Source organism: Anthonomus grandis, chromosome 22 (assembly GCF_022605725.1).
Source record: "Anthonomus grandis grandis chromosome 22, icAntGran1.3, whole genome shotgun sequence".
In the NCBI taxonomy this organism is placed as follows: domain Eukaryota; kingdom Metazoa; phylum Arthropoda; class Insecta; order Coleoptera; family Curculionidae; genus Anthonomus; species Anthonomus grandis.
This window is the reverse complement of record NC_065567.1, coordinates 37,621,614-37,645,414: the sequence shown is the minus strand read 5'-3', so window position 1 is coordinate 37,645,414 and position 23,801 is coordinate 37,621,614. Positions and strand designations below refer to the sequence as shown.

General features: G+C 33.6%; 1 protein-coding gene across 2 annotated transcripts in view; it reads right to left on the bottom strand.

The window, feature by feature from the left end:
* Positions 1 to 23,801, bottom strand: part of LOC126748208 (dihydropyrimidinase) — a 67,538-nt gene that overhangs the window by 23,095 nt on the left and 20,642 nt on the right. For both annotated transcript variants that reach the window (XM_050457284.1, XM_050457283.1), the window contains exon 2: positions 9,947 to 10,226. In XM_050457284.1, the coding sequence (XP_050313241.1) occupies positions 9,947 to 10,226 (280 nt within the window). The remainder of the gene's footprint in view (positions 1 to 9,946; positions 10,227 to 23,801) is intronic.

The following is a 23,801-nucleotide window of genomic DNA, read 5'->3' as shown; positions in this document are numbered from 1 at the left end:
CTCAGTGCTGTCAATGGCAAATCGTCACTGTCCTCAAAACCTCCATCGCTTGAATCATTACCAGGAAAATATGTTTTGTCAGCATCAGAATCGTCAAACTCTGAAAAATCTGAAAGTAAAGTTAGAAATTAATAGTTTTATTTTACGATTTTAAATTTGGATCTGTCACTGTTACGGATAAATCCCTGGGATTCGAACCCATCGAATTTTTAGAATGCAAGTCTAACATTTTACCCAAAACACCGTTTCACTTCAAACGAGGTTGCAGGCAAACAAAGTTTTTAAACCGTATACATGCTGCTGTAAGGGCAGACACTTCCTTAAAATTTACAACTTCGAACTTTACCTTCAACACTTGGACCTTAGTTTCTTAATACTGATAATGGCAAATCGTCACTGTCTTGAGTATTCCCATTGTTAGATTTTCTATCAGGAAAATTTGTTTCCAGGCTCGTTAAAAATCGAAAACTCTAAGAGTAAGGTAAGAAATAAATTTCGGCAATTTAAATTTTTACATACATGCGAACATGTGATGGTTACAAATTAGTTAATAAAACAAACTTACCATTCTCCATTTTAGTAGAAAATACCAAGATTATTATTTGAAAGTCGAAATAGAACTTGTACCATTTTTCTCCTAAACAGATATACCCTTTAAGTATACAGTAGTGCACTTATCTCCAATTATGGAAAAATTTTACTTATACCACTTTTCCACTGACCCCCTCATATCTATTAACGTTATCAATGTAATTAAATTAAATTAAAAATATAAACAAAATATGGAATCTTGAAATATCTCATCTTGGAAATCTTTAGCTATATAATACCATCAAAACTCCTTCCTAATTAGAAAATACTTTTTTTATATGATTTCACGGTTTATCAATAATAGTTTGTCAAACTATTAATAAACCTATAAGTGACGTAATACGCAATAAAATAAGTAACTCATTATAGTGTAATATATTTTTAAAATGGAAAAAATAAAGTGGATTTTTCCAATTAAAAATATACAGGATGTTGAATTAAAAAAGTTCTCAATCAAGTTTTTATTTTATCTCAAAATCCTAAATTGTTACATTTAAACACATTACACAGGGTCCTGCAACAGTGCGTCGGTCTTCCACAAAGCCTAAAAAAAAGGTTAATTTTTGGGACTTTGTTATGCATAGTTTGACTGCAATAATTAACAAACAAGAAAATAAATTAAAAAATCACTACTATCATTTAATTTCATCTTGACAACAGAAATGTTAATTAATTGTCAATATTAGGTTAAATTCGGATTCTAGAAAAATGGAGGATTACTTTGACTTAAATGGCTTCTTTTTGTCATATACGTGATCTCTCAAATTTTAGGAATTTCAAAGCTTCATTTCTCGCGTTTTTCAAATAGAATACCCTGTATATTTTTTATGCAATTAATGAATAATTAATAAACTAATATTTTCTATTAAGCAAACATATTAGCTATCTTTGGTCATTTTTAAAATATTCACGATAATAATTAAATAAGCATATTAAAAATATTATCACTTTATTATTATTACATCAAGTGTTCAATATGTCCTCCGTTTTGTTGAAAACATAAATTAATACGTTCCTAAAAACTTCTTGCTACTTCATGTAACCTTTGTGGAGTTACTTGAGCAAACGCTTCTCGTATTCTCTGCTCCATGCCTACTCCCGTTGTAGGTGGATTTCTATAAACAATTTCTTTTATAAAACCCCATAAAAAAAATCTAAGTTTGTTAATCAGGCAATCTGGCTCGCCAATTAATAGGTCCATTCCTTCCAATCCATTTTCCTTCAAATGTCACATTCAAATGTCCAGTGACATTTCGAGAAAAATGTGCAGCAGTTCTGTCCTGTTAAAACCACATTCGGTTTCTAGTAATTAATGGAACATTCGCAAGTAATCTAGGCAGTTAATTTTGTATGAATTGAAAGTACATTTCTCCATTGAGATGACCATTAAAAAAATAGGGATCGATAATAGTGCTTCTAACAATTCCACCCCACACATTTAATGACCACCTATGCTAGTAGTCGACCTGCCGCATGAATGGAGTTTTCTGATGAGTAATAATAGTAAAAGTTATGTCTATTTACTGATCCATTTTTATGAAATGTTGCCTCATCTATAAATAGGATATCTCACTTATTCCAACTTCTGTTCCGATATTTGTTTGACTTAGGTGAGGATCTTCGGTTACCGTTAATAACACATCTAACTCTTGCTGCTGATTAGTAGCCTCATTCTTCTACCTTTGGGTAACAAATATTTACAGCACTATTCTGGCCATCAGAATAATGCGCCCCATACATTCGAGAGGCTTAAAGGCAATTCTTTTCACATTCACCCAACACAAATATCATGTAAACGTTCATCCTTACTCAAATGCATTTTATATATAATTTTCATTTAGAAATCTTTTAAACAAAACCTCATTAAATTAACATTTCTGATGTCAAGATGAAATTAGATTATTTTATGGATTTATGGAATTAGATGTGATTTTTTTAATTTTTCTTGTAAAAAAAATTATTGCAGTCAAACTGCGCATGACAAAGTAGCCATATTTAGCGCATATACTAAGTAACCTAAGGTGGTGCCAAAAATTAAATAAAACAAATGGCCCTCCACTTAAAAAAACACCGCTTATATAGCCACACTTTTTTGAAGCACCCTGTATATTTCAAATATTTTTTAGACATGCGCTATCACGTCCCAACAAATTTTTAAGAAGTTGTTAAGAAAATGTTAACCCTTTTTTTTTTGGTTTAATGAAAGACCGAGGCACTGTTGCAGAACCCTGTATAATCGTATTCTACGGAAAAACCCATATCAAAATCTTTTTTACTTTGTCAATATATTAAATAATAACGGACATACAAGGGGGTCTCAAAATCCATAATTTTCAAAAGCACTCTTTACATTTAAACCTATGACAGCTGTCAAATTTTTGACAATGGCATATTCCGTTTCATAAGAAAGTAGCACAGTAATGCGAAAACCGCAAGGCTCTATATCTTATAGCAACCGATATAACCTACAAAAGTGTCCAAATTTGGACACCCTGTACAGTATACTATACGTAGAGTATGCAGTATAATACGTAAAACATAAATTACTAGGGCATCATCAGACCTATAAATAAACATAGTTTTGCCGCATAAAATTAATAAACCAAAATACATCATACATAAATGTAAATGTGTAAACTATTAAAGTAGCGACACCTATCAATTGTTAATAGAAGTCGTTAATGTGTTAAACCTCAGTTAGAAGGAACCGGCCTAACAAGTGAAGCGTAAAACCAGTGTAAATAGTTACAAATTAGAAATTAACTCAAACTCGTTAATACCGGACATATGAAGACATCTAACAGCTTTGCCAATCTCCATAAAGTCTAATTTTTTATGATGTGAAATTTTTATATTATTATCTTGTGGAAAATCATGATTAGCCTCTAGGAGATGATTTGCGAAAGCTGATATAGTCACTGTGATATAAGTGTCTTTAAATTTAATAAATTGATTTATGTTCATTCAGACCCTTCTACTAGACTGACCAACGTACACCGATGGACATTGAATTTTATAAGCCCTGCGAGAATATAAAGGAGGTAGTCTGTCTTTCGTTTATAACACAAGGCTTTATTAATGCAAATTACAGTAATGGAGTCCATTTTACATTTGTCCCTAGTGAACAGAATTGTATTCCGATTAGCAAAACCAAGTTTTCTCCCCATAATTCACTAAGAAAAAACCACAATTCTGCGTATTTCAAATAACTTGCACAATTCGCGATTGATCATTGAAGAGGAAAAATAAAGGGGCAATTAAAATAGAAAGCCCTTCCCGTAGGGTCCTATAAGTCACTAAATTAAACCCCGTCCGATATACACTTACATCAAGAAATTGCCTGTCTGACATATTCTGTATTGTTTTTTATAGTCCTTTATATATATTTTTTAATCGACAATATGATGTAGTTGGGATAGTTATAACAACCCCGTTACACCCGTCCCACCGGGGTCTGTATCGGACATACTACATATTTTCCCTTAATGCACTCGTCACCACCTAAATTCCATCCAAACCATTGTTGGATTGGATCCAGGACACTTGATAGAAGATAAGGTTTTATTATTTTATTTGATTAAAACTTCAAGTCAAATAAAATAGTTGTGCGTTTTAGAGGTCTATAAATTACCTTTACAACAATATTTAGCATAAGGCATGTTAAGTTATTGATTTAAAATTATAAGCGTTTAAAATGTAAAAACCCATTAAAGAAAATTACAAGATGATTTAAAGTTTATTAGCGCATAAATTTAACTATGTAGCATACAATTATTCTTGAAAGTAAATAATTAATAATAGATTTTTTTATTCCATTTATTAATAATAAAAGTAATAACTAAATCGGCAGAAAGCACATACATATACGGGGTGGCCCAACGAAAAGGTAGCACCCTTATGTGTGACCCTCCTGGTATTTTTTTCAGAAAAAATAAAGGTTGTCCAAAAATAAGATATTACATTAGAACCCCCTTTTTTAATTTTTAGATTCTCGATGAAGTTTTTAGTAACTTTTTTTATTAAAGTGTAATCCTATCTTTAATCGTTGTGATATATTTGGGTTAATAAAATTCGACTAACTTGAAGAAAATGGCTCTGTGTCTAATATTCGCCGTAGTCACCATCGAGAAAATCGACCAGTAAAAATGAACCCAAAGCACTTGTGGAATAAATTTCACCGGTATAAGATGAAACTTGTCCATGAGCTTCATGAACACGATCTTGACAAAAGGTTGGTGTTTTGCGATCTAATGTCCGAACGGATCATTAACAGCCCAAATCTGTTATTAAATATTTGTTTCTCAGATGAGTGAGTAAAATAACAGGTAGTGAGAGTTGCAGGTCTGGGTAGTAAATGCAGGAGTTCCACAAGGTTCAGTATTGGGACCAATATTATTTTTAATTCATGTCAATGATCTACCTGTCAGCACTAGTAATGTACCGTTCACTCTATTCTGGGTGTAACTGAAGCAAGGAGTAACTCTAGACACTAAACTACGATGGAAATCTCATATCAAAATAGATGCTGAAGGATTATCTAAGAACATCTATTGCCTAAGGGGACTATCAATCCGTGTGTCACTGGATTTTTTTAGAGCTGCATATTTTCCACTTGTTCATGCCAAGTTGTCATATGCTATTTTAGTTTGGGGGCATTCAGCTGCATCTAGTAGATTGTTTGCAATGTAAAGGAAGGCAGTAAGCATAGTGACATGACTGAGGTAGGAGAGGATTACAGAGCTCCTTTTTCTCTGCATATAATTTTAAAATTGTCATCTTTGTTCTTCTATTTACTGCTGAAAATAGACATAACTGTTGATATATTCGCAATGTCCCGAAAAAATAAATGTGTGGCCCGGCATTTTCAGAAATCATATTGTAGGAGCTCAACTTGACGGGCGAGAAGTACTTGGTCATGTTGGAAAATATGATAGAGCCACGAATGATTCAAATAATAGAAAATTACGATAATTATAATGAAATTAAAAGTGGATTGGCAGACTAGACCCCATTGACTAGCCGCCGACATCTCCAACCGTAAGTCCTTTAGACTATACTTTCTTTGCGAGCATTTGAAAAATAAAGTTATTAGTACGAAGCCAGATCCAATTTAAGGTCTTCGGGAGCGGATTACGGCTGAATGTAGATAAATATGTCAAAACATGCTTGAAAATGTGAGCAATAAATTTGAATAAAATCGTTATTATTAAATGGAGGTAAAGAGACATGACTTGCAGCACTTATTACTACATTGACCTATACCTCTTCATAGCAATTAATTGTTACTTTAACTTTATTGTACATGTAAATTCCAAGTTGTTTTTAGTTTTTTTTTATATTTTACATAGCTTAATTTTAAAGTAAAGTTTTACTATGGGTACTATATTTAATATTATTTTTAGGATGTATTTTCATATTATCATATTTATAGAATTTCACTATTAAATCAAATAGCTCCACAACGATGGAAGATATACAGTGACCGCCTAAAGTTCCGCATAAATTCGATAAAAATTAGAGACATGATTTTTTGAGAAAACACTCGGACCCGTCGATTTTTATTTTAAGTTGCGCATTATTTCACATAAATGTTTGTATACAGGGTGGAACAAAAAAAAAGATATGACGTCATCGGTCATTTTTTTAAATGGAATGCTATATTTTTTATTGCATTTATGAAATATAGGCAAAATTCCAAGCAAGTTTCGTATAACACACCTTATCTCAAAACTCAACTGTTTCCGAAATATTTACATTTAAGTAACAAGAAAACAAATAAGTACGTCTATTTACAAATTAAGGTAAAATCGAGGATAAAAATAATGTTATAAAAACTGCCAATTGTTTCTATTTCCATGGTTGCACTTGTAAAGAATCTCAATTTTCGAATGTCACTATCAGTTCGAAAATTAATAGTTTTTATCAGAATAAATTATGGCTAATTTAGCGGAAACCCAACGAATTGAAATTTTGATGATGCTAGGGTACGGAGATAGAGTGCGCACGCAAAAAGAAGTGAACTGTTTAATGCCAAATACCCAAACCATCCTATTTCTCAGTCAACAGTTAGTAGAATAGAGCACAAAGTCATAATTTCAGGTCATGTTAGGGATTTGCGAAGATTAGGTCGTCCAAAAATTTCTGAAGAAACAAAATTAAACGTTCTGCTCTCCGTCGAAGAAAATCCAAACAATGGAACTTCACAAATTTCAGTTGATAATAATATAGCCAGAACGTCAGTAAGACGCATCATAAAAGCAAATGAATACCACCCTTATAAAATTGGACTAATACACGAATTAAATGAGGACATCATACATAGTACCATAAATCTATTAATGTTTGGGCTGGTATCGTCGAAAATAAAGTAATAGGGACATGCTTTTTCGAAGAAAACTTAACAGGACAACGCTATTTGAATTTTCTTCAAGAAGATCTTATCCCTGCTTTGGCTGCCCTATACCCAGACGAACAAGACCCTGCTGTCCCGACAGATAAGTTGTGGTTTCAGCAAGGCTAGTTGGATACAGTGTTCCCAGGAAGAAGGATAGGACGAAGAGGGCCAATAGAGTGGCCGGCCAGGTCACCAGACCTAAATCCCTGCGAGTATTTTCTATGGGGGTACCTGAAAAGTAAAGTTTATATTAGGAAGCCAAACAACGTAGAAGATTTGAAAAATAGAATTAGATATGAAATCACCCGAAATAATTGATAGTGTGTTACATGAGTGTGTAAACCGTCTTGCTTTCTGCCAAGAAGTAAATGGGGATCAGTTTGAACGAACACTTGATACATATAATAAGAGTTGTCACAGTTTATAACATTTTATCCTCCATTTTATCTTGATTTATAAATAGACGTACTTACTTGCTTTCTTGTTGGTTAAATGTAAATATTTCTGAAACAGTTGAGTTTTGAGATAAGGTGTGTTCTACAAAACTTGCTTGGAATTTCGCCTATATTTCATAAATGCAATAAAAAATATAGTATTTTATTTAAAAAAATGACCGATAACGCATAACTTTTTTTTTGTTCCACCCTGTATACAAAAATTTATGTGAAATAATGCGCAACTTAAAATAAAAATCGACGGGTCCGAGCGTTTTCTCAAAAAATGATGTCTCTAATTTTTATCGAATTTATGTGGAACTTTAGGCGGTCACTGTATAAACATTAGTATACACGTAACTTCATTAAAAATCTAAAACGCAATATCTTATATTGGATAACACTGTATTGTACAGTTCTAGATAAAAAGACGTCCCCCTAGAAATCAAAATTGACGTGTTCAAGCGTTTTTCCCAAAATATACCAAGAGTCACAAATAGGGGTGAACCCTTTTGGCACTATGCAAAATAATCTACAATTAAATTACTGAATAACCTATAAAACTGCAGAAATCAAATAGAAGTTTAATGAAATTATCTAAGTAGCCTAAACACTAATCGTTTAAATATTGAAAACCGTAACTCTTATTGCAATAACAATTTTGCTTAAATCGTTACAGCATGTTCTGCAATATCTTAGAATTGATTTAACAGCATTTCTGCAAATTTTCTAATGAATTTACTTGGGTAGCGAAATATATGCTTTTTAAATGTTTCCTTAAAAAAAATCTAAGGGTGACAAGCAGTGTAGAGGCCATTCAATAGGGCCTCTTCTTCCAATCCATCAAATTTGAAAATCATGCACTAATAGACCTAGAATTTTTTAAAGAATTTAGAAAATCACTAGTAAATAGTTTAGCGTTAAATTACTTTAAAATTAATTCAAACAAGTCTTACTAACAGTTTACTTTTAACCATTTGTGAGAACGATACATGGAACATTATGCTGTTTATTTTACTAATATGAGAAAGTTTAAATCGTCATATGTTACAACCAATTAGCGACGAAACAACAAACATTTGTGGCGCATTTTGTGATTTTATTCACGCAAATTACCTCGCTACATTGTATAAATTAACCGGATCTAAACGTTTAATGATGTTTCACGGAAAAATCAAACATTCGTAGTTTTGAAGCAATGACTTAATGAAAAACTTTCAGGTTTATTTATTAGTTCTAATTAGCAGAAGCCCAAGATTCGAATATTGGGATATATATAAAATGGATTATATATAAAAATGGGGTCAGTAGGTGATTTTCATTAAAGGTATTATCAAAATTAGTGAAAAACTTTATTTAATGTTTTAGTAGCGTTCGTATTTATTAATAATATGTTTGGCAGGAGTCTTTTAAATACTGCTAAAATGCTGAAACGCCACACACAGACACATAATATTGTGCTTGAAAATTAGGAAATATTGTGTATGTTTTTTCTTGGATAGGGTATATCTGTTTGGAAATAAATATGGAAGCTATTTATATTTGGGGCAAAGTATTAGTATTTGCCCAACATATGATATTTTTCCAGTACCAAATATCTATCAATCTTATACAAAAAAAAAAACTGTGATTTTAATCAATTAATCTTACCTAAAAAGATAAATACCAAGGTGTGTCCATCGTAAAACAAAAAATATAATTCTAGCTGTTTACCTTGATCGATAATCTTCAATTTCAACAAACAGGATCAAAAAAACAAATAATATTATCTTGGTAATAATGTTTATGTGTACTTTCATTTAACATAATTCCTATTTGTGTCAAAGCTTAATAAGATAATGAGATAAATCATAAACTCTAATGTAAGAAAAAACAATGTACAAGGTGATTTATGACAAGCTTTCAATGTTTAGGCTTTGCCTAATCAACTATAAAAGCTGTTAAAGCATGCGGAGATCGCCACTATGAGATAGACTTATGCGTTATAACATGGTCCACATGGTATAGTTGGCGTAATATTCTTTTATCATCAAAGGTGCCACGTCGTTTTTTTGCAATGTGTCCGCATCAATTCGAATAGTTTTAATATTGTCAACTTGATCATCAATTCTGGTTAAGATATTTTTTACGAAATTATCATCGTACTGTCTAGGAATATTGGTATCACTTGATTACTCTTAGGAGCATTTTGAAGCAACATATTCTTTACTGACAAACCGTTCGTACGTTTCTCTAAAATCGGAATCACCATTGTTGATATTGACATATGGAAACACTTTATTAGTTTTGTTATCCATAATAAGCAAATTCCGTTTATTGGTAACTAAACCAATCCAAAAAAACAGCAACCAGTAGTTATATATTTATTACTTATATCAACAAACTGTAAAGTAAAAGGGTCTAATTCAGGTTTCGCTTACATCCTAAAAGATAGTTACGCTATCGAACAATAAACCTGTCATTATCGCACAAGTTCCTGATAAGAATAACATATATTTCCTTTAACGCCTTACATTTATTTACTTACTTATCATTGTCGTTCCACCAGCAATTGCTGCTTTAGTACCCTGATAAAAGTCGTCAACCGATTTGGCACCCATGAACTCGAACTCGAAGTGTGTATGAGGGTCAATGCCTCCGGGTATTATGTATTTTCCTCTAGCATCAATCGTTCTTGTTCCGCCTGGAATAATGAGGTTCTTCCCGATTTCCTTGATAATACCATCTTCGATGTAAACATCTTCCTCCGTAATGCCGTCTTCATTTACTATTTTACCATTTTTGATTACAAGTCGGTTTTGGGAGCTCTGTAACAAATATTTAGGAAGTAATTCAAATAATAATTATACTGCATTAATATGATAGAATAGATCAGGCGTTTTTTTTTAATTTATAGAGCTACGTAACTCTCTAAAATGAGATTAGGTTGGTTTAGTGGTAATGATGACCTCGTTGAAGTAAGGTAAAATCAATCGGTGCAAATCAGCTAAATGTTAAGTGGATTATAAATGGTTTGAATGAAATAACTTGATCTAAATAACCCTACAAATGATTATATCTTGAAACTTTTAAATGGTAAATTACCAGGCTTGGAGCATTCATCATATTATTAAGGTCTTCTGGATGAGCTAAAAGAATCGTATCCAAACCTTACAACACAAAAGCAAATGCAGATGAGAAAGAGAAGAGAGTTTAAGAAAGATTTTATTCACCTTATTCCTAAGAATCAAATCACAAGAAAGAGATTGTAGTATTCATAAGGAAATAAAAGTTGGAGCAGATTTCCTTATATGGGCTAAAAATTCCACACAGTAAAATATCTAAGGGTGTACCGAGATTAAAAAAAAACCTGAATGGATACGGTTGGGAGATTAAACATTCAACATGGTTATGTATATATGAAGCTATGCGAAGACCGAAGTTCTTCTACACTGCATTCATTGGCATGTACTAACAACGAATCCTGAATAAAGGTCATGGATCACATATAGACAGCTGAGGAGAATCTTTGGAATCAGAAAAAGGACACACACAGCTGCAGTTCGGAAGATGCAAGACATTCAGAGACCTATACCAAGGCTATATCAGAGACTATATCAAGCGGTGTGCCGCCAAGACAGCATATATGTTGATTTGCAGCAACGAGTGGATCGGAATTGGGATTAGGAATGCAATTATCCAAGATCTACTCCCAAGAAGGTCGCTGCTTAATGTATCTCAGGATAGGTTTACCAGAAATTCTTCAAGAAACGTTTGACCCATTCAGACAGACAGGAAAAATAAGAATCCAAAACGGAGAAGGGCACAGGCTGTGGAACCTGTCGATCTTAACAAAGTGACTACACGGCCCATACCGGGTCATCCGAATCAGCACCAACACCCAAGCATCAATAAATGCCCTGAACAGCCCGATTAAAACATCAGTCTTTGTCAGGAGGCTAAACAATGTGATCATAATTAGTTGCAGTGTTATAAGAAAAAATCATCGATAGATCAAAATGGATAATTCGAAAGAATTCACAGTGCCTGGTTTTATTGAATATTCCTAATATTATATTGCGCTATATAGCGAAAAAAACAATAACGATTTCATATTTGTACAACATATGCCATCAGTGATAAAAAAATAAATACACATTATTCTTTGCCAGTTTAATTTGTAATTATAAATAAATAATTTATTTCTCACACGTTTTATGGTGGACAAAAAAATAAGAGTATTTTTCAAAAATGGCCATAAAAAATTATAATTACAATATACCGCAAAACAAACGACAGCATTAGATAAGCGAGTCAGTACTTGGTAGAATAACCATTATTTTTGACAACGGCTGCGCATCTTCGTGGCATCGAATCGATCAACTTTTGACATGTTTCAACTGGGATGGAATACCAAGCTTCCTGAACTTCCTTCCATAAATCTTGCTTATTTGTTGTTTTTTTACAGGCTACTCGGTTTTTCAGCTTCTTCAAATGGTTTTCAATAGTATTAAGGTTGGTTCAATATTGGCCTGTTCAATAGTATACAGGCGATTGTGATGGCCATTCCAGAACTAAAACCCTACTTTGTGTAAACCATTAAACCATTGTTTAACAATCCGTGCCCGTATGTTTAGGGTCGTTATCTTGTTGATACACCCACCTTATAGGCATATTTTTTTCGGCATATGGTAGCCTTGACTCTATCCAAGATATCCAAATAAATTTCTTTGGTCATGGTCTCTTTAATCCAAAATATGGGACCTACTCCATTATAGGAAAAACAGCCCCACAGGCTTTGATATTTCCACTTCCATGTTTAAGTGTGCCTAGTGTGTTTCTAGGATTATATTCTTCATTCTTCCTCCTTCTAACGAATCATCTTCCATCTGATCTGAATAAATTGATCTTCATCTCATCACTAAAAACAATGTTGCATCAATTTCTTTGACAATTTTAATTAAAATTATTCTTATTAAATACCAGTCTTTATTTTATATTCTTTTTGCTTAGAAATGGGACTTTTCTGGCCACTCGACCATATAATTTTTGGTCTTGCAAACGTCTTCTTATCGTCCTAGTTCTAATACTTAGGCTTAAGTTTCGTTTTATAGTGGTAGATGTGGAAAAAGGTTGTTTTCTGACTTCGCGTACAATAAGCTTATCAGTCTTCCATGTGGTTTTTCTTGGACGGCCTCGATTTTCAGGAACATTTTCCGTTTTATGTTGTGTTTTTAAAACTGGAGAGTTTACAAGGTGATCATTTAAGCACATTTGTAATGCATAGGATTTATTTTCTCTTAAACTTATTGACTTCTCAATTGCAAAATTAGACGCCTTTCTTCGGGGCTACAATGCTTTGCGCCATCCATATTTATCAACGCGATGCAACGATCTTGTTGAAACTTGAATTTATGGAGACTTGTATTTATAGAAAATATCACAAACACATCTTTTATCTGAATAAACAAAGACCTAATAGTTACTATAAAGAAATACTCTTATTTTTTTGTCCCCAAGATTTTTAAACAATAATGAAAAAAATTGCTTTCAAAAGATAAGGCATTCTTGGTTTATTGATAAATTTTACCAAGTAAGCAGATTAAATGATGGAAGAAAATGCGTAGTATTTTATTTGCAAATTCCAACATATAGGGAAGCTAATTCAGCTTGATTTGAAATTTAATAAGCACTCTTATTTTTTTGGCCACAACTGTAGATGGTCCAATAAGTTACTAGGCAGGTATATTAAAAATTGGGCCAAATAATTACTCTTTAAGTGGAATTCATGGATACCTAAAAGGATACAACGACGAAAACTTTTTAAAGTCTTATGATCGCATACAGCTGAAGGGTGAAGTTACTAGACTGACAAGTACAACTGCAAAATTCATTGACAATTCTTTTTTCAAGCCATCACTGTGTTATGTTACTGAGGTTAGTACTCAGAGTAATCTAAATTTGTCTGTTTTAAAACCTTTTTTAAAATTGACTGAAAACTGAAAATTTTATCTTATGGGTTTTTGATTTCGTGACAGTGATGCTTTAGGAGTTGCTAAGATTTTAGTACACATGATCAATTATTTCAGTATTTATAGATCAAAAGAAAAAACCTATATTTAAGTTGTAGGCAATTTGGCAACAACGATTTAAATTATGAAGTCCGAATGTTTTTCTTAGAGTTGTTATGGTTATGTGCTTATCGGTGTTCGCGGAAAATGCCAAGGCGTCAACATCCCCGCTGAGCTTTGAAAGAAGACCGTCTCGACCGTTTTAATTGGAAATATTGAGTTTAGTTGTTCTTTGTATTTCGCTATAGTTGGTAGTTGAAATAATTTTAAAACCGTCTATTCGGTCCGCAAGTTGTTATACCTACTTTAATTTGTCATCCGCTTTATATATATATCTCTCATTTAATTTTAAATAAACCATTCTGACGAAAATTTATTGTTTTAATTGTCTGAGAGATTTACCCAAAATGCCCTACAAACTTCAGAAGTGAGATGTAAAAAAAAAAGAAAGGTGGCAATTTTAGTAGTGTACGCGGTTCGCGGCGGTTATGTGACAAGTTTTGTTTGTGTTGGCGATTGGCATTTTTTTTATTCGGTGAAGTAGTGACGTCAGTTGTGTTGGGAAAATAAACAAAACAAGCATTGGTGCGTATTGGTTGCGTTTGTTTTCCTAAGTCGTCACCTCAAGTGGAGTTGAAAAAAATGTCGGCGCAAGATTTTACGGTAAATGAGTTGAAGGAGTTTTTGAAGCTCCGTAATTTACCAGTAACCGGCAGTAAGGCTGAACTTATAGACAGGCTGGACAAAGTGTCCGAAAGCATTTGGGAAGATTTGGTCAGCGAAAGACATCAAAGACAGGTCGATGTTGCTGCGTCTAGATTGGCTCAACATGAACTAGAAATGTTGAAACGTGAGCAAGAATTGGCAAGAAGGGAAATTGAACTTCTACGACGAGAACAAGAGTTGTTAAATTCTCGTACGACGCCAGAGAGGTCTGATAGCAGAAGCAGCTCCGCAGCTAGCAGTACAATCAGTATTCGAGCAATGGGCGATTTATTGAGTGATTTTGATGGCTCCAATGATTTTGGAAAATGGGAGCAGCAGGTACAACTTCTGCGAGCATCTTATCAATTGGATGATAACGCTGTAAGAGTTTTAATTAGCTCTAAACTAAAAGGTCGGGCTTTGTCTTGGTTCCATTCAAAGCCAGCTCACCTAACAATGGATATCACCACTTTGTTAGATAACATGCAACACATGTTTATGCACCGTCCCAGTAAATTGTTAATGAGGAAAGATTTTGAAAATAGACATTGGAGAACAGGTGAACGATTTACGGATTATTACCATGACAAGGTAATTTTGGGAAATCAGGTGCCAATTGAAGAGGAAGAATTGATAGACTATATAATTGATGGGATTTCGGATCGACAATTACGAGATCAGGCTCGTATTCAACGTTTTCGTTCAGGAGCAGATTTGTTAGAAGCTTTTGAAAAAATCACATTGGATTACAAGAAACCAAATGAACGGGAACGTAAAGTGAATAGTGCGGTTGGCAATAAAACTGTCCAATATTCAAATCCGGGCGTTAAACAACTAAGGTGTTAATTGCCGAGAAACGGGACATATTTCGACAAAATGTGTAAAGCCTAAGAGATCTTTTGGTGCGTGTTTCGAGTGCGGGTCAACATCACATAAGTTGAACGAGTGTCCTCGCCGTGTTTCTCATCAACCAGTTGAGTGCCTCAACGTCAGCCAATTTGCTTCAGACGGCTCATACCAGGCCGTATATGGTTTCCGTAAGTTATGAGGTATTTTGTAAGACTGGACAACACTGTAAGTACACATTAAGTGCTATATTAGATTCCGGATCACCGATTAGTTTAATTAAGGAAAGTTTTGTACCGTTAGAGGCGAGATCCCCGATTTGTTCGGATGATAAAGGGTTTTGTGGTATAAATGGGTCACCATTAGAAATTATAAATATTTTTTACACTAAAGTAAAAGTTGAAAATGTTGCTGTTGAACTAAAATTTTATGTGGTACCTGATCATACAATGGCTTTTATGGCTTTACTTGGGCGTGATTTTTCTACATTACCCTTCATCACAGTCACACTGGGAGATCGTATAATAATAACTAAAGAAAACACTGAAAGCTATTCAACCAATGATTTAAATTCGGAAATTCATCAGATTATGAATATTGAAGTTGATTCGGATTCACTGAAAGTGTCGGAGGAATTACAAATTAATTCCAGCATTGATAGAAAGTTTGTTGAACAGCTTAGGTGCATGTATTTTGACTATTTAAAGATTAAAGATAGTGGGCTGAGTAAAGTTGATTTTGAAATGAAAATTGTGTTGAAACACGATCAGCCCATAAGTTTTAGACCTAGACGTTTATCGTATTCTGATAAAGAAAAATTACAGTTAATTTTGAATGACCTTTTAAATCGCGGTATCATAAGACCGAGTGAATCACCGTATGCCAGCCCTATAGTTTTAGTGGGGAAAAAGAATGGTGAAACTAAATTATGTATTGATTATCGTGAATTGAATAAAATCACAATTAAAGATAATTTTCCAAGCCCGTTGATTGACGATAATATTGATTTATTAAGGAATAAAAGATATTTCACCTCTCTTGATTTGAAAGACGGTTATTATAATGTGAGAATAGCCGAAGAATCTGTCAAATTTACATCCTTTGTGACTCCCATGGGTCAATATGAATTTCTTTTCTGCCCTTTTGGTTTAACAAATGCGCCTAAAGTGTTTGGGAGATTTATTAAAAAAGTTTTTTCTGAACTTTTACAGAGTGGTGAAATGATGCAATTTTTTGATGATTTTTTGATAGCAACAACGACCTTGGAAAATCACTTTGAAATATTGGAAAAGGTATTTCGATTGGCAGGCCAAGCAAAGTTAACATTTAGATTAGATAAATGTTTCTTTATCCAGACTGAAATTGATTACTTGGGGTACCGTGTTAGTTACGCAGGTATTCGACCTACTGACGAAAATATTGCGGCAGTATTAAATTATCCGGTTCCCCGAAACGCTAAGGAAGTATTACGGTTTGTCTCTTTAGCAAGTTATTTTCGCCGTTTTATTCCATCATTTTCTACGGTGGCGAAACCCTTATATGACCTTGTTAAGAAAAATGCTAAATTTGAATTTGGTAGTAAACAGCATGAGGTTTTTAAAATTTTGAAAAAACATCTCGCGAGTAAACCTCTTTTGTCAATTTATTCTCCCACTGCTGAAACAGAATTGCATTGTGATGCTAGTGCCTCTGGATTTGGGGCAATATTATTGCAAAGACAAGAAGATGGTCTTTTTAAGCCAATTTTCTATTTTAGCCAACGCACCACTCCAGCAGAGGCAAAGTATCACAGTTTTGAACTTGAATGTCTTGCCGTTGTAAATGCAATAAAACGATTCCATATCTATTTAGGAGGAATAAAATTTAAAATTATTACCGATTGTGATAGTTTTCGATTAACTCTTAGTAAACAACAGGTCAATCCGCGAATATCACGTTGGGCTATGTTTTTGCAAGATTACGATTATGAAATATGTCATCGTCCGGGAAAACGCATGAGTCATGTTGATGCGTTGAGTCGATGTCATAGCGTTTTAGTTATTGAAGCTAACACTTTTGAGCAAACTCTTTCAATTTGTCAGAATCGTGATTTAGAGATAGGGAAAATCCGTAATGAATTAGAGAACGCGGAATCTAAATTCTTTGAGTTAAGAGATGGTCTTGTATATAGAAAAAATAAAAATAAAGAATTGCTTTTCTATGTTCCTCAGTCCATGGAAAACAATGTAATTAGAACCTGTCATGACGATCTAGGGCATGTTGGATATAAAAAAGTGGTAGATAGTATTTTAAAAGTATATTGGTTTCCGAAGCTGCGCGAGAAAATAAAAGAGTATATTGCCAATTGTTTACGTTGTATTGAATTTTCTCCTGTTAGCGGAAAGCCCGAAGGACTTTTGCATAGTATCGATAAGGAAAAGTTACCTTTTCAGACTTTGCATATCGATCATCTTGGTCCGTTAGAAAAAACATCAAAGGGTTATAAGCATTTATTTGTTATAGTGGACGCGTTTACAAAATTCTTAAAACTATATCCATGCAAATCGACTAAATCAGAAGAATGTGTGAAGCATTTGACGGATTATTTTAGGGCTTATAGTAAACCTCGCCGTATTATATTTGACCGTGGTACAGCTTTTACCTCTGTTCTGTTTACAGACTTTTTAAACTCAGAAAAAGTTGATCATGTTTTGATAGCTGTAGGTACGCCGCGCGCGAACGGCCAGGTTGAGAGGTTCAATAAAACCATAATCCCAATGATCGCGAAATTATGTGAATTGCCAGAAAATTGGGACCGTGTCTTAGACAAGGTTGAGTTTGCCTGTAACAACACGGTATCTCGAGCGACAAATAATACACCAAGTCGATTGTTATTTGGAATCGATCAATTAGGTAAAACAAATGATTGTATTAAATTAATTTTAGAGGATAACTGTGAGAAAGTGCGGAATTTAGAGCAAATTCGGGAAGAAGCATATCAAAACATAGTGAAAGTGCAAAAGTGTAACGAGACTAGTTATAACAAAAAGCGTAAAGAAGCTTCAGTATATGATGTGGGGGATTACGTAATGATTAAGAATGTTGATACTACTGCGGGGGTCAATAAAAAATTTATTCCAAAATTTAAAGGGCCTTATATAGTTAAGAAAATATTGGATTGTGACAGATATGTGATTGAAGATGTTGAAGGCTTTCAAGTTACTCAACTTCCTTATAACGGGGTGGTTGCACCCGATAACATGAAACCATATATCTGTTAATAATTATTCCATAATAATTGAGAAGCTTACATTCTTAGATTCTAGTAAAGTTATTTTAGTTATATTTTTTTTGAGTAGATTTAGTTTTTTTTAATTTTGAGTAAGCCGGGACGGCTTATTGTCAGTTTGGCCGATTTGTAGGCAATTTGGCAACAACGATTTAAATTATGAAGTCCGAATGTTTTTCTTAGAGTTGTTATGGTTATGTGCTTATCGGTGTTCGCGGAAAATGCCAAGGCGTCAACATCCCCGCTGAGCTTTGAAAGAAGACCGTCTCGACCGTTTTAATTGGAAATATTGAGTTTAGTTGTTCTTTGTATTTCGCTATAGTTGGTAGTTGAAATAATTTTAAAACCGTCTATTCGGTCCGCAAGTTGTTATACCTACTTTAATTTGTCATCCGCTTTATATATATATCTCTCATTTAATTTTAAATAAACCATTCTGACGAAAATTTATTGTTTTAATTGTCTGAGAGATTTACCCAAAATGCCCTACAAAGTAAATATCTTAATGAAAACAAAACTCGTTTTACTAAAGGAGCAGAGTAGTTTTACAGAATTTTTCTACAGGATCAACACTTGCTATGATCAGTATTGATATTCTAAAAGCTCAAGACTCTGGATCGCCGAGTATTCGTTTATGTATTATTATTTATTACTCCAAGACTTTTGATTGATTTGATACTATTGTTCACTCGTTTTAACACCAAATTTTCAATATTATTTTTAAAAATTAATTTAATGAATCCTCACTTATTATTACTAAAATCATAAGTAACAGACAACCGCAAATCACAAAGTTTTTACTCCTTAAATTATTTAAAAAATAACTGAAAATTATCCCACGTTCATTATTCTTATGATCTCGTTGAATAAGTTAATTGTTAGTTAACGGAGTAGAACAGCGGCCTATTTTAGTGAAAGTATAGCTAATTAGGTTTACGCTTTTTTAAAACACTCGCAGAAATGTACATTGTAAGTATTAAATTTTGGTCAATCTCTGCTATGTGCTTTAAAGATGCCATAGCTTAAGTTAATAATTTACAATCAAAATTTAAATCAGGGCACACATGGATACAAATACCTTCAGGTAGTGACGTCATGTGGTCAAGTTGTTTTAAAAGAATGTTCAGCATTATGAATTGTGTTTTTGAAAGTGGTAGACATTGGTAAAGTACTAAAATCTAATTTTCGAACTTCCATTGTCTTCATTTAAAAGCACGGCGTTTCGGTTAGGAAGTATCTTCACCCGTTATCAAGTATAAGCTAACAACAATAACTACTCTACAGGCTTATATACTAAAGGTGTGTGTAGGCACAGTTGGCAGATGACTGTGAACAACGGTGCCAGGAAATCAAAGAACTTATTTTAGATGAAGACTATGAACCAATCTTTACCAAGATTGACTAAACTTGTCAAAAGATGAGGCGACTTTTGAAACTCAAACACCAGCCAATCTTCCTGAACGAAAAAAACGAGTAAAAGGTATTAGGCAAAGGGCTTAATTTTGCTCATTGAAGCCATTGGTCCTAGATATTATCGCTTACCTTAGGCAGAAGCGGACGGATTTCGCTATGAAAAAAAGGACTCTGGAAAATACCAAAAACGAATACCTCTAGGCAGGAACAGACTGCACTCAAGGATCTAAAAAAGGGACACCAACATCAGGCTGCTATCAGCGGACAAGGGTAACGCAACAATTATAAAGGATGTAGAAAACTACAAGTTTGAAGAAGTTTTGAATAAAGTTGAATACAAACTACTAGCTAAAAATCCCACACCAACAGTAGAGGAAATAATTACAGGGCTCTTAAAAAGTATATATTATAGTAGTAAATTTAATATTAACAAATTACTAGTACTGATCGCCTTTTTATTCATCATCAATCTATGTATTATATACCAGCAGTGTAATAAAAACCATTGCATTTTAAATAGGATTTATCGCTCATGCTACTGCATACGATTTAAGACTTTAGGGATTAAGCGCACCCCACTAAAGACATAGCTTCCATGTTTACCCTTTAAAATTAAAAAAGAGGGGTTTAACATTGTTAGTAATAAATTTGGAAGCTGTCTGTCGAAACGTTACAAAGAATTGAATGGTAGTGCCATACTCGTGCTGAAGAATGGTGCTGTATGAATGCTATAAACTGGCTACTCTTGAACCGCAATAAAACAATCGAATGATTTGTTTAAGAGGCACTGCAGTGATTAATCATTATGAATTGCCAGGTATGAATTTGCCTTTACCCGAAGCCGCAATAGAGTCTTTGTATCTTAGAATATTGAAACACTAGAATTAGTAAACAACAACTTTGTTTGAGTTCAACATGTGCTCAGGAATAAGGTGGATGTCTTGTTTACAAACATATTCACCTCTGTTATCAAGTCACCTCCATTCTCTGTTGTCAACTTTACACACATTTTCAAAAGAGGAAATTTTCCGCTATATATTAAACACATATAATAATATCAATTTAACTTATTGGTGTTCTGATAATGATAATGAAATATTTCTTATTCTAAGTGCAAAAATAACATCTTCTTAATCTCAATCTTAATCTTGTCTAAAGGTTTTGTGTTTACATTCGGCATAAATGTGAAGTTCTGTGTTTTTTCTCTAGTTTTTGGTTGAAAAAAAAGGTCTCATTTGAGTGTTTTTGTGAACTGTTGAACGATGGTAAAAACTTGTGCCACATCGTGGAAAAAGGCGATTCAAGCCGATCTTTTCACAAGTAAGTACTGATACTGTCATAACATCAAAGGAGAACCGTCATCATAAATGTAGAATAGAGGATAAGAAATCTATAATAATTATAAAATACTTAATTTCCATAAAAATGCTTTTTATTAGTTAGGTACCTTTACTCTAATGAAGTACGTTAAAAAACATAAGTATCATAAATAGTAATATTGCGTATAACTTAAAGCATAATCTATTAGTAATAAATATTTATCATATACATATTTTTTGACGACGTCACTGGTAATGATATCTTGTGTCGGTGAAATCAATAATGCAATCGAGCGGCGTTGCGATGTTGTTGCCTTTTTCTTTAATATACGTTATCTGCATTCATTTAACTTTGAATATTGACTTCTTTATAAGTATCTTATCATATTTGATTAAAGAGGAACAGTAGTATTGTTTTGTGCCTGTCAAAATAAGTGAGATATTTTTATGTTATTATAATTTTTTTTTGCCATTTCTACATAAGCATTTGGCATCAATGCATCAGAGATGTTGCCAGCAAACAAACTGCCCATAGTTCCACGGCAATGCTAATTCTAGCCTTGGTTTTTCAGAATTACGGACTTGTGAACTCGCTGAAGTCAGCCAGATATTTATTTGTGCCAGTAAACTTTCGTCATTAATATGAAGTGACCGGCGTAGTTTTGAAAATTCCAGAGGCCTCATTCATGTGAGATGCAACAATTTATGCGTCATAAGAAAATTGAACCATAGAATATTGAATAATGATAAGACTAAAAACCCGTGATTCTTGGTCGCAACAAACTAACTTAAAATTGGAATTTATAATAGTAAAAAGTGTTTTTTTTAGAGGCGGAGAACTTTAAATTGAAATTAAACACAAAATATTTTATTGATATGAACGAATTTGCTTTTATATTAAAAGAATTTTTTTTGGCATTAATATTTAAAAATGATTTCGAGCATGTGACCCCCACGGCTGGCGCGTACGTGGCGTAATCTTGAGGTCCAATTTTCACACACTCTTTCCAGTACTGCAGGCTGTATTTCGGCAATCACGCGTCGTATGTTGGCATCCAAGTGCTCAAGTGTTTCGGGTTTATCAGCGTAGACATGCGACTTAACATAGCCCCAAAGAAAATAATCTAATGGCGTCAAGTCGCACGAACGAGCTGGCCAGTTTACAGGTCCATTCCTTGAAATTATTCGTTGCTCGAATGTCTCTTGCAGTAAATTAATTGTTTGGCGCACTGTATGGCACGTGGCACCGTTCTGCTGAAACCACATTTCTGCAACGCCTGCAACGACTTCCAATTGAGGCACAAAAAAGTTGGTTATCATGTTTCTGTATCGCTCAGCGTTTACTGTAACGTTCTGACCATCAACATTTCTGAAGACATAAAGACCAATGATTCCATCGGCCCATAAAGCGCACCAAATGGTTAGTTTTTCTGGATGTAATGGTTTTTCGCCAATAGCTCGTGGATTCTCATCCCCCCCAAATTCGGCAATTCTGCTTGTTTACATAGCCATTTAACCAAAAGTGTGCTTCATCACTGAACAAAATTTTCATATGAAATCGTGGATCAACAGCAATCTTTCCTTCCGCCCATTCAGGTAATTTACGGCGCAAAAGATGATCCTGGGGTTTCAACTCCTGGACAAGTTGAATTTTATATGCTCGCAATCCGAGATCTTTGCGCAAAATTTGCCATAAAGTGGATGGACATAAGTTCACTTGTTGAGAACGACGACGAATTGACACATTTGGATCATTATCAACACTATGCTGCACAGCAGCTATCGCTTGTTGCGTGCGCACTATACGGCGTCTTACGGGATGCGTATTGTCGACTAGAGTAAAAGTACTGCGAAAACGATCAACAGTTTCTCGAATTAATCTCTCTGAAGGACGATTATGAGCACCATAAAACTCACGTAATGCCCGATGTGTTTCTCGAATAGAACTATGTCTTTCAAAATAAATTTGAACAATTTGGAAACGTTGCTCCGGCGTGAGTCTGTTCATGATGAATTGCCAAACCAAACTAATCTAAAAATAACCCAGAACTGTCAGGTCGGCTGTCATAAAAAACAGTGTTGCCAAATGAAAGTTCTCTGCCTCTAAAAAAAACACCTTTTATTATCTTCCTCCCCCCTTATGTACTGCCAAAGAGCATCCAAATAAGACTTAATTAATAGTAAGCAGATCCCCCTGTTGTAACGGAAAATGTATGGTCCATTAACCTAAAAGCATTATGTTAAATTAAAATTCATCCCCAAAGTCATTTTCCCCAGAATCCAAAAAAAAAATTAATAATAATAATGCGTATAAATAAACCGTGAACGTTAATGATGTTACCGTTAAAGTTTTATTTAATTTATTACAGAAACTGTTTTATACAGGTTATTATGAATTGAAATAAGAAGGCATTAATTGGAGTAACATAACTACTAGAAAATGCTAGTCCCACAACATCCAAGTCCTGCCCAAAAGAAATGATAAAATTGTATTTTTTACTGCATACAAAATGTCCATTTAAGAGATACCATTATGGCTACCTGAGAAAAAATATGAGACACAATGTTGCCTACACTAGAAAAAAGTTGCATATTTTTGTAGTCAACAAGTTGCTTTAACAGAGTTGCCAAATTTTTATTTGTTTTCGATATACAGGGGAAAATGTAGGAAAATATAAAAATGTATTAATAACTTAAAAACAATGATAATTCCTTTAATTACATTTTTTTTCTCTAAAAAATTGAATACGTAATTTTACCAAATTTTGAGCTTTTTAGATT